Here is a 14637-nt window from a genome sequence, read left to right on the forward strand (position 1 = left end):
GGCGGCGTGCGGGGACGGACCAAGTGGAGTGGGAAAGTAAAGTCGTGCGCCCCGCCGCCGGGCCGCTCCGGGACCGTTATGTCTTACCTGGCCTCTCCGCCTGGCGGCTTGGGCGGCCGCTACCGCGGGCCGGGACCGTTATCCGTGCCGCATCCCGTCCGCCGCCGGCTCCTCGCCGCGCCAGGCCACTTTCCGCTCGCGGGTGGAGCGGCTGTTGCTTCTTTCCGCACTTTTCTCCACTCTTGCGGCCCCTCGGCGCCTCCCCGCGCTAGGCGTCCGCGCGCGGTCCTGGCTGGGCGCGCAGGCCGCGGCGGGGAACAAACTTGCGGCGGGCGGTGCGGGACACCGGCTGCGTGGCGGCCGTGCGCGCGTGTGCGCGGGAGCGGGAGCCGCGCGCCGGGTTGGGCGCCCGCGGGAAAGTTGTTCCCCGCGCGCTCGCGGACCTGGGATGGGGCCGCACGGTGGACGCCGCGGCTCGGGGGACCTGGAGGTCCGCGCGTGCGGCGCCGTCGAGGGCTGGGCAGGGCCGGGCAGCCACTTGCTGCAGCCGCGGGGCGCGCGTGTGCGTGGACCTGCCGCGCGGTGCCGGGGGTCGGGAAGCACCACAGACAGGTCCCGTGCCCGGGTCCCCGCTGGTCGGGCTGCGTGAGTGCGCCTCGCGAGCTCTTTGGGGGAAGTTGTTACCTGGGCCGGATGCGCGGAGCGCTGAGGCCGGATAATGGAGCTGGGATGGCGCTCGCGGTCGCGAGTGGGCCGGGTGGGGGAGGGGGCCCGACGGGCCCATGGGGCCGCCGCTCGTGGGCCGCGCAGCTCAGGGGTATTGATCGGTGCCGGTGTGCCAGGAAAACACAGTGCTTCTTGGCCTGGCCTGAGAGTTTAAAAGAAAGGCAGAGAAAGACAGCTGCTCAGAGCGGAGAGCGACGCCCGGACCTGTGCGGGTGGGTGCGCGGTGGGCTGGCCGGTGTGGGGAGCGTGTGGGTGGCCGACGTGGGAGCCTGGCGGGTGGGTGTGAGGTCCCCGTGCGTGGCGCGGCCGTGCGTCCGGCGGGTCATTGTCTGGACGGTCTCTGCGGCCGGGGGATACCCCCGCCCGGGTACCTGTGTTCTGCTGGGCGGCCCCGCGCGGCGGCCGCCGCGGCTATATAAGGAATTACTCGTGCCTTCCGCACCCGGGGACTCCGTGGGGCACCCGCGGGATTGTGGACACCGAGGTTTTGAGAGTGGGGGCAATAAATGCGCCCCTGATGGTATCGAGGTGGCGTCCCGAGAAGGAGGAAATCCTGTTTAAGTGGCAACCCTGGCGCGTCCCCGCGCCCCACCCCCGCCTGGCTGCCCTGCTCCCTCCCCTCCGGGATGCCGAATGCCAGGTTTTGTAACCTTTCCTGGCAATTTTAGATTTTGTGGGGGATTTCCTGTCTAGAGGCACATACGAAGATTTTAGGCTGTTGCAAAGATGTTTCCTTCCAGTCGTAAACATATTTTGAATATATTTGCGTCTGCATTAATATCGCCGCTGCCATGAATGATTTTCGGTGGTTCAGATAATCATTTGCATTTCACAGACTCCTGTGCGTTCCGAGGGGAAAGGTGTGTTGGGAGCCCCATTGTGGAGAGGTGCCTGGTTATGGCAAGAACCTGAGCACAGGCTATTGCAATTTTAATTTCCTGCTTTTAGCGTCAAATAGTGTGTGATCTATATTGAGCTGTTGCCGTTGTTGCTGATGTGGCTTTATGAAAGGTAAGTTGGTTCTGGAAAGGGCTGTTCGCTGCTTTTACCTTATTTAAAATGTTGATCGCCAGAGAAAGGGGCTTTTCTTGTTGCTGACGACATGTGTGTGACATGTGAGTCTGAACCACCCAGCGTCTGTGCAGCTGCTGTAAACATGTTTACCTGAGCAGGAAAGAATGGATTTTTCTCCTAGAGATCCTGTAATATGAATATCACACTCATAAGGCATATCAACAGATGACTTTAAGGAGGAAAAGCTATCCTGAAAGGTACTTGAAATCAACAGGAAGAACAGATTCTTGATTGCTGCAGCAAATGGCAACTTGTGCAGGTAGAAAAAAGATGGTGTTTAGTTTTCTCCTGCATGTATGTCAGCCCCCCTCCTATTTGCCGCTTTCCATCTCAGGGGAGGGATTTATTTACCATGCTTGCTGTCAGTGTTTTCCTTTTGTGTTTAATATTAGAAAAACAGATTTGGGCTCTTTAGCCCGAAACGTCTTGTCTGCAGTGTGCATTACTCGGAGAAAACAAAAGGTGTTTGAGATAGCGCTGTGCTATTACAGGTATCTTCCATTTTCATCACTTTTGGCTCTGTCCGGTGTTTCTTTTTGTTCTCAAACGCTTTCATCCATTGCTGGTCATTAGAGACATGCTATTTGATTTAGACTCGTATTTCTGCTGATTAGAAATGAACTTATATGCCATTGTGTTTTGAAACCTTGGGATAGGTACTGGTTAATATTTCTTAGCAAGATAGTCGTATTTAAGTTGCAGATGTTTTTGGAGAGAATTGTCTGGAAAAATGTTAACTCAGATCTTTTAAAGGAAGAAGTGGTGATGTTTACAGTGGGAGACAGTTATAGAGATATGTTATTAATGTGTAAATTATATTGTATTCATTTTGAAATACTGCATGTAGATTTTACTGCTAAGCCGGCAGTAAAACATTTTCATTTCCTTTCTAGAATATGTCTGCAGGCCAGGACATTAATGACAGAGTCAACCACTGTAACTTAACAGGGGCAAACCAATTGATCAAGGCTTGGCCAAGCTGGCAAGCCTTACATGGGGTTTATGGTAATGATGTTCGCCATCTGTAAAGGAGTGCCATTAGAATTGCTGGAATTGATTTTTACCATTTGTAATTTAATGCCTTATTGTATGTAAAATCTTTTTCTCTTTTCTTACATTCTACTATATGATATATTTTGCCACCCACCCCCCAGGCTTTATTCTTAACAAATGTGCTGGAGCTGCCTATGCATGCTGACTAATTCCCCTTAGATGGAATTGCAGGCACATACCTTTCCATCATTAGCACCGTGTCTTCTTGCTGTCTTTGGAAACCACCAGTAGAGGATGCTAACAAAAATGGATATTGATGTAGTGTTATAAGTCTGCCATCTCCTCTGCTGATTGCGATTTTTGGTGGTATAATTCTGAGTCTTAGTGTTACTTAAAACCAGCCCCAGATAAATTAAACATAAGTATTTTCTAGTTTACTGACCCTAGAAAGAAGTGGGAGTTTTCACTTGAATGGTTTTACAAATTTGAGCTTTTCAAATCTTGAGATTGATACTAATTTAGTCTCAATGTAAAGCAGTTATGTTATTTAAAAGTTCTGTGTTTTTAAGAGTTGGGCAAGAAAATTCAGTGATTCTATATATTTATTTTGAATGTCTATCATACTTTTAAACCTTTTGTTCATAATAGGATTCCTGAAAAAACACATTTTTTAGATGTTAAAAGATGTCAGTAGCTAAATATGGTAAAAGAAATTTCAATTAATCATTAAATGAAAGTGATAATTAAGTGAATGTGATAGTACTATGTCATAATTTTCATAACTCATGTAGGCAGGTTGGTAGACAACTACTAAAATAGATAATACCCATCAGTTGTTCAGGGGTAGGTAGTTTAGATTTTATCCTTTCTCCTGTAATCCCTTTGTTAATGGTGACCTGCTCCCATCCCATATCCATAGTGAAGAATCAGGCAGCATGTGAACTTTAAGTTTACCAGTTATATATGAAGAAATATAAGCTTTCTTTAAGGCTTTAGTGGTTTATTGTTTGTTTCTATTCAAAGAATTATTGCTTTCAGCAAACCATATAAATTGAAACTATAAATCTGGCATATAATACTTGCATGAAACTTAATGTATTAACTCTTTGCTTTGTGTCCATATAGTTTTGTTAATATAACTGTGAGCTTAAAGCCTTACATTAGCTTGAAAGTTAGAAGTATTTCTTTCCCTATTTATTTTAATGGTAGTTTTATAATTGTGCTGATATCAGTGCCATCACATGATAGTCACACTGTTTTCTTTGAACTGAATAGGAATTACCTGGCTTGTCAAGTAAGTCTCTGTGAACTTGTAATGGATTGAGTGTGTGTGTAAATACAGGTTTTCATTTCCTGACAGGTATTTCTTTAATTCATTACTTTCTTAATTCCTGAGATCTCAGTGCACAGGTATGATTCATTTACTTTTTTTTATGTGTTAAGGAGCTTTACCAGAATGGTGTGATGTATGAAATTCTAGCATGAAGCCAAACCTTAAAACTATAAATTGAAAGCACCAATCCCTTGCTTTAGATGTCTCTGGTATAAAAGCATGAGGAATACTTAATGGTTTTTGTTTTGTTTCTTTGTCTAGTTTCTAGTATTTTTGAAATTGCAAATCATGCTATGATTGTAATTTTAGTGGTGTTGAAATGTGAGAAATTCGTATTGGGACTGTTTCTAAAACTGTAATTATTTCTCACAGTTATGTTATTTTTCCCCTTTTCTCCCTTCCTTCTGTATAAATCACTTTTAAGCATGTGATTAGAGCCAGATGTAAACACAGATGCAATATCATGTGGGATTATACTGCTAGCTACTCTTAACTACTTACACTGAATCACAGTAAGAGGAAGGAGAAAGATCAGGCAGATGTTGGAAGATGAGCTTTATTGGGCAGAAGTGCAGTGAGAGGTGCAGAGGATGTCAAGAAATCATAGAAATGATGTTTAAGCTTGAAATGGTTTCATTAGCTTTGCAGCATGACCATTAATTTATATTGTTCACTTCTAGTAGAGAGAGAAATGCTTTGCTAAAAGAAAATTCAGTAAGTTTTAAACTAGAAAAGTGCACTAATTAGGATGTATGATGGCATGACTTCTAAAAATACCTTTTAAAAAGGTAGATATTATCCATACTACACCTAAATAACCATGGCATAAAAGTTTATACACATATATACATATAATATACATATGTGTATATATATATATATATAGTGTTTCTGTTACTGTAGCAGTTTTTTGAAGATTAACTTGAATTTTTATAAAATTATTAACAAATGAAGCACACGTTTTGAAAAGGTAAATCTAATCTTTATGTAGATGCTACCAAAGGAAATAACCTTGCCTTTATATTAGATATGTGCTTTGAGTATTACATTTCTAAGGGAAGGAATTATTTTTTTAAAGAAAGATTTATTTTAATTACATGTGTATATGCCAGTATGTGCACTTGTATGTGGGTATGCACTGAGGCCAGAGGCGTCAGATCTTCTGGAGTTGGAGTTACAGGTGGTTGTTAGCTGCCTGATATGCATGCTGGGAACCAAACCATCATCCTCTGGAAGAGTAGTAAGCACCCTTAACTGCTGAGCCATCTCTCCAGCCCCCAGAAGAAACATTCTTAAGGCATCAGTATTGTTACATAAAGATTCCCAGTATGGAATCAGTATGTATGTCTGGGTTTTAACTTAGTTGAGTTAATGCTATTTTTAACTGAAACTGGGTTACTGATAATATAATGTTTATTTATTTATCACAGTACTGGAGATTGTATCTTGAGCCTTGTCGTACATGTTAGCAAACGCTCTATCACTGAACTATACGCCTAGCCTATTTAATTTTTTTTTTAATTTGAGAGAGTATCTGGAGGGCCTTAAACTTATAATCCTCCTGCCTCAGCCTCCCAGGTAGCTAGGATTATAGGTCCTGGCTGCTTGGCCTGGCTTAGTTAAATATATTAATTAGTTAATATATTATTAGTTATTATTAGCTAAATATACATTAGTTAAATAACAAAATGCTCTTTAGTAAGTAAAATTTGTCTTAAGATTGTTTTCTAATAAAAATTAATGTCTAGAACTCAATTTTATTAAAACTTTCTTTTGATTTATATCATAAGGATGTAGATGAATTAAAAGATTTCCAGAGAGAAGAAAGAAAAAGAAAGGAAACCAAATTCAAGTGTGTATACAATATGCTACAGTCAAATAAGTTATCTAAACTTCTCTCGACTTTTCCTTTTAATATTTTTGGACCCTCGTTAACTGAAGATAGTGGGAGTTGGGGAAAGTGTAAGAGAGGATTATTGCCAGTATTTCTCACCATAATTAACCGGATTTATTGAGACTTGCTTGATACATGCTGCAAACTATGGCTAGACATAGAATTCCCTACATTACAGTAACCTGGTAAAATTTTCATCTGTTTTGTAGCAACAACTACACTTGTGATTGAATTTTTGTAACAGGTGTTTGTGATCTCTTCATTCTCTCTTCATCATCTTTATTTAAAATATTGTCAGTTTTTATGCTTATTTATGTATGTGTGCCTGCTTGTCTGTATGTATGTGCACCATGTGTCTTCAGGGACCAGAAGATGGCATTGGATCTCCTGGAATTGGAGCTGACAGGTGGTTATGAGTTGCCCAGTGTGGGTACTAGGAAACAAACCCAGGTCCCCTACAAGAGTACTGCGTGCACTTAACCGTTGAGCTGTCTCTCCAGCTCCCTCTACCTTATTTTTTGAGACAGGTCTCTTACTAAACCTGGAGCTCTCCAGTTGGCTAGACTTGCTGGCCAGCGTCCCCCAGGATCCTCTGGTCTCTACCTCTTCAGAGGATGCCATGCATGCAGGACAAGTGTACTCCTGACTTGAGCCATCTTCCCAGCCTATTTTTAGGTATTTTAAATATTCTGATGTAGCTTTCTTTTAATAAAATGGGAGCTCTTTTTAGATATTTCCATTAATGTTCATAGTCATTAACACATATTTTGATTTCTATATTCTCAAAGTCTTGAATTCACAATTCTAAGGTGTTTGTTTTTTTGTTGGTATGTAAATGGCTGACACTAATGACAAGTAGTGTTCAGAGTGCAATTGATTTGCTATTTAAAAATCAATTATTCTCATGAAATTCTACACTTTTTTTCATTTCTGGGATTGAACCCAGGACCTTATACATGCTAGGCAAGTGCTTGACCACTGAGCTATACCGACACCAAATTATATATTTTAATGTGAAAGACAGTTATATCCAGAATCATTTTATCAGAAAACTAATGCAGATTAGCTGAGATTTGAGGCCTTTAGAGGGAAACTCCAGGAGAGACTTCAACATGTGCTGTGAGGTATGGTCTAGATAGGTACAATAATGTATGGGTAGCATAAAGTCCTTCATGAAGTAGATGTTAGAAACTGGGCTTAAGCTAACCTTGCTCTCTGAGGAATACTAAAAGAATTTGAAAAATCATTATCTCCTTAATTGTTTTTTCTTGTCTGCCCTAAAACTAACAATTTGTGAATACATTCAGAGAAATGTCTCATAGGTAATTTTCTTATGGGAATATCATAGAGTGCAATCATACAAACTAAGAACTCTGTGATGTCACTGGACAATACAATCTTACAGGACCACCTTGGAGAAGAGGCTTGCCATTGAAAAAAAGCATCTTTATGTGGCACATGGCTGTATTCGAATCCCTTCTTGTCTGTGGGGTGTATGTTCCAAGATGTTCCCCCAATGCCCACTATTTGGCCAGTACTAAACCTTATTGCTTTTATAAATTGCCTCACTTTACATACTCTAAATGTTTTATTTATTATTTTTATTTATGTGTATGAGTATACTGCCTGTGTACCCATGTCATGCAGTGCTTGTGGAGGTCATAAGAAGGCATCAGATTTTCCTGGAACTGTAGTTATGGACGATTGTTAGCCATGATGTGGGTGCTGGGAATTGAACATGGGTCAGCCAGTGCTCTTAAATGCAAAATTGTCTCTTCAGCCTTGAGTAATTTTTTTAAATATGGATGGAAGAAGGAGTTAGAAGAGTGGAAAAATAAGTTCATATGAATAAAATTTAAGACAATAAAATTAAATACCTTTAAGAGATGGAAGGATTTGGGAGAATCATCCAAAGCCTTTTTCAAAGAGAAAATGATGCTGGATGTCGTGACTCATGGCTGTAATCACTCAGAAGGCTGAGACAGGAGGATGGTGAAGTTGATACCAGTTTGGGATACATAATGAGACCCTGTGAGAGAGAGGAAGGAGCTGGAGCTAGAGGGAAGGAAGGAGGAAGGGAGAGAAGAGCCAGGAGAGGGAGAACATGTTAAGGAACTAACTTTGCCATGTCTGTATTTCTAGTTAGCCTGGCTTATGTCATAGATTTCCAGTTCCATGTTCCTTTTATTAGTCCATTGCGTTTATTTATATGTGAATTGGTAACAAGGAGTAGATGCCAGTATTTCTTGTGTATTAATAGAATGCTCAGTCATCTCAGCATAAAAGAATTTCTCCTACATGTGCATATAATCTGACAAGCTATAGCTGTTGTACTTGCCTTCTTTCAGGCTCAGCTGCCTTGGTTTCATTGAGGAGTTCTCTCTTTGGATGGCAGTCTTTAGCATTCCCAGTCTGCACTGCCTTTCCTTCCCTTCCTTATACCCATCTTAAGTGCTGTATGCACGATCTTGGTTATATCACCATCTTTATAAAGCTTTGTTCTTTATGTGTTTCATATTTACATAACTGCTATTTTGCTATACACTTTACATTTTCTTATCTTTGAGGGCTGTTCATGTTGCTGAATGTACAACTTGTGGGTTGTTTCTGACTGCAGTTATTTCATTCATGCAATAAATACAAACTAGTTATGAATTCCCCTAATGCTGGATTTCCAACTTGACTCCAAGTCTTGGATATAAGTGATCCTGTAATACATATCTTGTGTGCCAGGAGAGACTTTGAAAAAGTTTCTCTGAAGACAGACACCAAATTCTGCCACATTGTTTCTAAAATACATAGACCAGCTTTAACTCCCACCAGTAATGTATAATAACTTCTAATTTCAGAGTTTTGCAGCATTTGGTATTATTCAGTACTGATAACTATTAAATAGGACGTCAAAGTGGCTTTATGCCTCAGTTTACCAGGGGGTTGATAGTGTCTGTATACCCTTGGCTTGCCATTTGGATTCCCCTTTGCCTGTCTTAGTTGTGTTTCTTGTTGATATCCTATTTCTTGTGATAATATCAAATATTTCAGTCATTGTTGGTCTTGACGATGGTACAGAAATTCCTAATGTTAGTCAAGTCTTTCAAAGTTTTGACTGTGGGTTGTAAGAAGTACTTCCTAAAATGTAGATTAAAGGTACTTTTCTAGAATTTCTTTGTTAGTTTCTCATTTTATTTTTTATACTTAAGACTATTATAAAGCATTTGGAGTTCACCTTAGAACTTAGTAGAATCTTTTTTGTGTGTTTTGTTTGATTTTTTTTTTATTGTTTTAGGACAGAGTCTCACACTAACCCAGACTATAGTCTGGAACTTGTGGTAAACCTCCAGCCTCAGCCTCCCAGGTATTGGGACTGCAAGCATGAGCCCCCATGCTTGTAGCTGTCTCACCTTGGCCTAGTTACTTTAGTCTAATACTGGGTGTGAATGAGGTCATAAAGCACCATGTTTAGTGTGTTTTAAACATTCAATAAATGTTTATATTTTATTTATTTGCCTTAAACATATCTTGTATCAGTTGATTATTTCTTAGCCAATATTAGCTAATGTAGCTGCTGCCTGAAAGGATGTTGCTAAAAATGCAGTCACTGCTTGTATAGCTTTGGCTTTGAGCGCCATGGAGTTCTGGCAAGAGCAATAGGGTCTGAAGCTTCCAGATGAAGTTACTATATGAAAGCTTACATGGAAGCTTCATTTTGTTTTACTTTATTTCTTGTGTGTGCATGTGTGTGTGTGTGTGTGTGTGTGTCTGTCTGTCTGTCTGTCTATCTGTGGTGTACAAGCACATCAGTATGTGCCTGTGTTAAGATGTGTAAAGGACAGAGGAGGACATCAGGTATCCTACTCTTAATCATGCTCCATCTTATTCCTTTGAGACAGGTGTTCTGACTGAATCTGGAGCTTGGCTGGTGGTGAGCAAGTCCCAGAGATCTTCCCATCTCTGCCCCACCCAGTTTTGGGGTTACAGGTGCACACCATGCCTGAGTTATTTACGTGGATGCTGGGATACCAACTTGCCATTATGCCTGTGTCACTTATTTTGTTGCATAAATCAAGGAACAAAAGCCCTTCTAAAGAAGCCAAACTGTATGTTTTGTTTTGTGCTTGCGTAGTTTAAGCAACATAGAGCCCACAGGTTTTCATAATCCATTTGGCTTGGGATATTTTAAAGACACAATTATCTTACTATATTTCTTTAATGTAGATCAGGGCAATCCTAAGACAAAAATTAAAACCATAACTGGGTCTCCATGTTTATTTTAATAAACTTATTGAGGTATACATATATATGAGAAGATATCCTCTTATACATTTTGATAAGTTCTGATATACTTCCAAGCTTATATAACCACCACTGCAATGAAGACTCATTTCTGTCATCCTGAGCAATTCCTTGTGCCAAATTCATATTGTTAGTAGTTTATTCCTTTTGGATTGCTGGGTAGTATTCCATTGTATGAATATACCACAGTTTGAATGACCATTCAAATTGACGTGTTAATCTTAGTTGTTTGTGGGTTTTGCTATAATTAATAATGCTATAAACATTCACACACAGATTTTATGGGATTATTTGCTGACATTTCTCTTGGATAGATTTGCTGGGTCATGTAGTAAGCATATGGTTAACTTGATAAGAAACTGCCAGCTGTAGTGTACTTGTCACATGTATGCTTCCCACCATCCCTCTATGAAGGCTTTGCTTATTCCACAGCTTTCCAGATACTTGCTCATGTTTTAATTTTAGCCTTTCTAGTAGGTGTGTGACAGTGCCATTCTGGTTAGCTGGTGCCTACAGGCATTTGAAGATTTTGTGCTGTGTTTATCACTTGTTTTCTTTTGTAAAATACTGTTCAAGTCACGTGTCCATTTTTAATTGAATTGCTTTTCTGTTATTGAGTTGAAAGAGTGCTTTGTGTATTCGGGACTCAAGTTCTTTGTTGAATATAGGTATTTAAAATACTGTATCCTTTTCTGGTACTAGTCTTAATTTTAATGGTATCTGAAGTTTAAAAGTTTTAAATTTTGATTATCAGTTTATGATTTTTATACTATTGATCTTTATTCATCCCTCAAAGTGAAGATTTTTCTCTCATTTTTAGAAGTTTAAAGCTTTAACATTTAGGCCTATGATCCATTTCATATTAATCATTGTCTGTATTCTGTTTTGATTTTAGTCTACATGTCTTCCTGAATCTACTTTCAGTAATTTGCAAGAGAGAAAAAAACACCACTTTTTCGTGGGTGTGCATGTGTGCGTGTGTGAGTAGTGTGTGTCGTGTAGTGTGTGTATATGTGAATATGTGTACATGAGTGTGCACACATGAGTGAGCATGTGTTAGTGTGTGCATGTATGCCTGTGAAGAGCCAAGAGGTTAGTGTTGGTGTTTTCCTCACCTGCTCTCCACCTTGGTTTTTGAGACAGGGTCTCTCATGGAGCTTGGTGCTCATGATTAGACTAGGCTGGCTGGCCAGCATCTCCTTAGTTCCTCCTGTCTCTGCTTCTTCAGTTCTGAGATTACAGGAACACGCCACTGTGTGGGGCTTTGTACATGTGGAAGAGATCCAAACTTGGGTCTTTATTATTGTGTGTCAAGTGCTTCACCAACTGAGCCACCACTCCAGCCTCTCCAGCTCTCTCAGTTGTTGGTATTTTTGTTTGTTTTGTTTTTGGTCTCTTTTTGAGACATGGTACCCTGTATCCACTGCTGGCCTGGATCTCCTATGTAGACCAGACTGGCCTTGATCTCACGGAGATCCACCTGCCTCTCTCTCCTGAATGCCAGTGCTGGGATTTAAAGGCATTAGGCAGAACCTGGCTGTTACCTGTTGCTTTCTTAGTCCCTGCACGGTTTTGATGAGCTCAGCACTGTTCCTTTCCAAGTTCCATACTTTTCATCTTTACATAGGAGTTTAAATTTATCATTTATCTTTCATTTTTGAAAATTGCAATAAGATATAAGTTATTATGTGTATTCTGGCAGAGGAAACAAGGAAAACGCACAAACCCTTGAAAATAGATAAGCTCAAGTAAGAGAAGCCTAAGTCCAAGAGGAGTTCATATTAACAATACTGTAATAACAACTCTGCAAACTAGAAATTTGCCTGAGAAGAGCACCTGAGGCTCAGGTTGATGCTTTGTTCATGCAATTCTAGATCTTTTTTAGCAAATAATTCATGGCAAAGGCATAAACTAAGATGATAGTAACACAGTTCTACCTGGTTCCAAGGTGTGTGTGTGTGTGTGTGTGTGTGTGTGTCTTGTGATAACAAATTTCTAGAATGAAATTCTTGCCTCAAAAACGGCCTCCTAGCCTCTCTGTAAAGGTATGTATTTCATTTTCTTCTTTCCCTGTAATGATTTGTTTCTTTTTGTTTTGTTTTGGGAGATGTAATTACAAAAAAAAAAAAAAAAAAAGATGTCATTCATCATTCTTTTCCTTCAAGCCATCTTTGAGCCATAGATAGCTTTGTTTCTTTGCCCAGCCCAGCTTGGTCTGGCTTAGCCTACTCATATTTATTTCACTCCAGCCCTTTTTATATGTATATATACATAAAAGTAGGAAAACAAACAGAATCTAGCATGGAGGCTGGTGTGATAACTTTATTCCATTTGCAGAGGGGACAGAGCTCAAGCTGTCTTAAAGGACGTGTATGGGCTGTCCCGGCAAAGGTATAAAAGATAATATTCCATGCAGAGGATTGGTTTGTGCAGGTGCATGATGCCTGTACACGTTAGGGCTTGAAAGCCATTTGTGGATAAGCTCTGTAGGGTGGATAGCTAAGAATAAAGTTAGAGAATTAGGAAGCAAATGAAGCAAAGGGGTTTACATTGCCGCACTGAGTTTGGAATTTGCCTGGGACATGATATGGAGTTGCCAAAGATCTTGAAATTCGGGAATTATATCATTATGTTTGTGTAAATCACTTTTTAACATTTCTGTGTGTATTAAATGTTAACATATGGGGCTGGAGAGGTGGCTCAGCGGTTAAGAGCTCTGACTGCTCTTGTAGAGGACCCAGGCTCGATTCCCAGCACCCACATGGCGGCTACGAACTGTCCTTAACTCCAGTTCCAGGGGAATCCGGAATCCGAATTCCTCTTCTGACCTCTGCAGCATTGCATGACACTGGTGCACTCACATACATGCAGGCAATACACTCATACACATAAAATAAAAAATAATAAAATGTCTTAAATGTTAACATATGCTTGCTTTATTAGAAGTAGAAAACATTGTACAAGGAAAAACTGACCTTCCTAGGTTTTTGCTTTTATGTTCTAGGAATGCTAAGAGGTTCACATAGTCATTGCTTTGAAATTGTGCTGCCCCCACCATTGCCATCCCCACTGCCATGTCACCGAAAGGATTATTTTGCTAGAAGCATGTGTAGGTCAGAGTTGGTGGCTGAAATCTATGCACCAAATTGAGTATGAATTTCCGTGCTCTGCATTCTTATGGGGAATTGTATATTTTCATTTTTTTCTTCTGTTCATATCACGAAATGACAACCCAAACAAAAGTGTTGTAGATTTAGAAACCTCTTGAATGAAGTAAGTCTACTCTCATTAATTATGGCTTTCCAAAGATATAGCTCTGCAGCTGCTGTTTCTGAATCATGTCTGGGTTATTCCTGCCACTTATTTTAGGCTCTACATAGAACTCCACCTTGTGAACCTTTTACCATACTTTGATATTGCTATCAGTTATGTACCACACATATTTAACAAGATATAAGTAGATAATTCTTATCTTTCTTAGCATTAATTAATTCACTTATGTATTTTGGGCCCAACTTTTACTATAGTCCAACTTAGCCTAAAACTAGCTATGTAGTCTAGGCCGGCTTTGAACTGGTAATCTTCTGCCACACCCTCACAGGTTTATAGGCATGCACAACTGTGGTTGCCCTGTTCTTCCCCACTTAAGCTGTTGTGGTGCAGTATCTGATTGCTTATGATAATGAAGCTAGTGAATGAGCTAGCCATTTTATCATTTGAGTTAAAATAGCTAGACATTTATAAATCTCCCAGTTCCAAGTAAGATAAAAACATATTAATGTTTTGCATTCAACATATTGCAGTTCAGACTGGTATGTTATACTTTAATTCAGGGCTGGAGAGATGGCTAGCAGTTAAGAGCACTGGCTGTTCTTACAGAGGACCCAGGTTCAGTTCTCAGCACCCACACAGCAGCTAATAACTGTCCATAACTCTAATTCCAGAGGATCTGACGCCCTCTTCTGACCTCTGTGGGCATTGTACAATATATGTAGGCAATACACTCATACACATAAAAATGGAATATTAAAAAAATTCAGGCTAAGTGTAGTGATGCTTGCTTTTAATCTCAGCACTCAGAGGAGATGATACAGGATGATCATGAGTTTAAGGCCTCCTGGGGTATATAGTGAGACCTTGTGAAAAATAAAATAAGGACATAAAAATTCTTATTCCCTCATTTTGAAAGTATGTTGTATGCTATAAGACAGACCCTAAGACCATGTGAGAAGAAAATATATTTTTATTATCTTTTCACCTGAGTTTAATAATTCTTACATGAAACAGTACCTTGTTTATGTTTACATAAGCTTTTCTAAATATT

The 14637-nt window shown here is 40.2% G+C and overlaps 2 protein-coding genes across 4 annotated transcripts in view; one reads left to right on the plus strand and one right to left on the minus strand.

Moving 5' to 3' along the window:
* The window catches only part of LOC103748000 (serine/arginine repetitive matrix protein 1-like), a 122323-nt gene extending 120804 nt beyond the window's left edge, over positions 1-1519 (minus strand). The window contains exons 1-3 of the mRNA XM_029554783.1: positions 1430-1519; positions 1098-1381; positions 88-868 (exon numbers count right to left, since the gene is read on the minus strand). Of these exons, the coding sequence (XP_029410643.1) occupies positions 139-868; positions 1098-1381; positions 1430-1519 (1104 nt within the window). The 3' untranslated portion in view covers positions 88-138. The remainder of the gene's footprint in view (positions 1-87; positions 869-1097; positions 1382-1429) is intronic.
* Positions 1-14637, plus strand: part of Zeb1 (zinc finger E-box binding homeobox 1) — a 214798-nt gene that overhangs the window by 1232 nt on the left and 198929 nt on the right. For 2 of the 3 annotated variants that reach the window (XM_008850534.3, XM_008850535.3), the window contains exon 1: positions 1547-1737. The exons of the other annotated variant lie outside the window; for it this stretch is intronic. In XM_008850534.3, the coding sequence (XP_008848756.1) occupies positions 1731-1737 (7 nt within the window). In that variant the 5' untranslated portion in view covers positions 1547-1730. Of the gene's footprint in view, positions 1-1546; positions 1738-14637 lie in introns of those variants that run through there. 3 annotated transcript variants of the gene reach the window in all.

This window comes from Nannospalax galili, unplaced genomic scaffold (assembly GCF_000622305.1).
Source record: "Nannospalax galili isolate Female #2095 unplaced genomic scaffold, S.galili_v1.0 scaffold43, whole genome shotgun sequence".
Classification (NCBI taxonomy): domain Eukaryota; kingdom Metazoa; phylum Chordata; class Mammalia; order Rodentia; family Spalacidae; genus Nannospalax; species Nannospalax galili.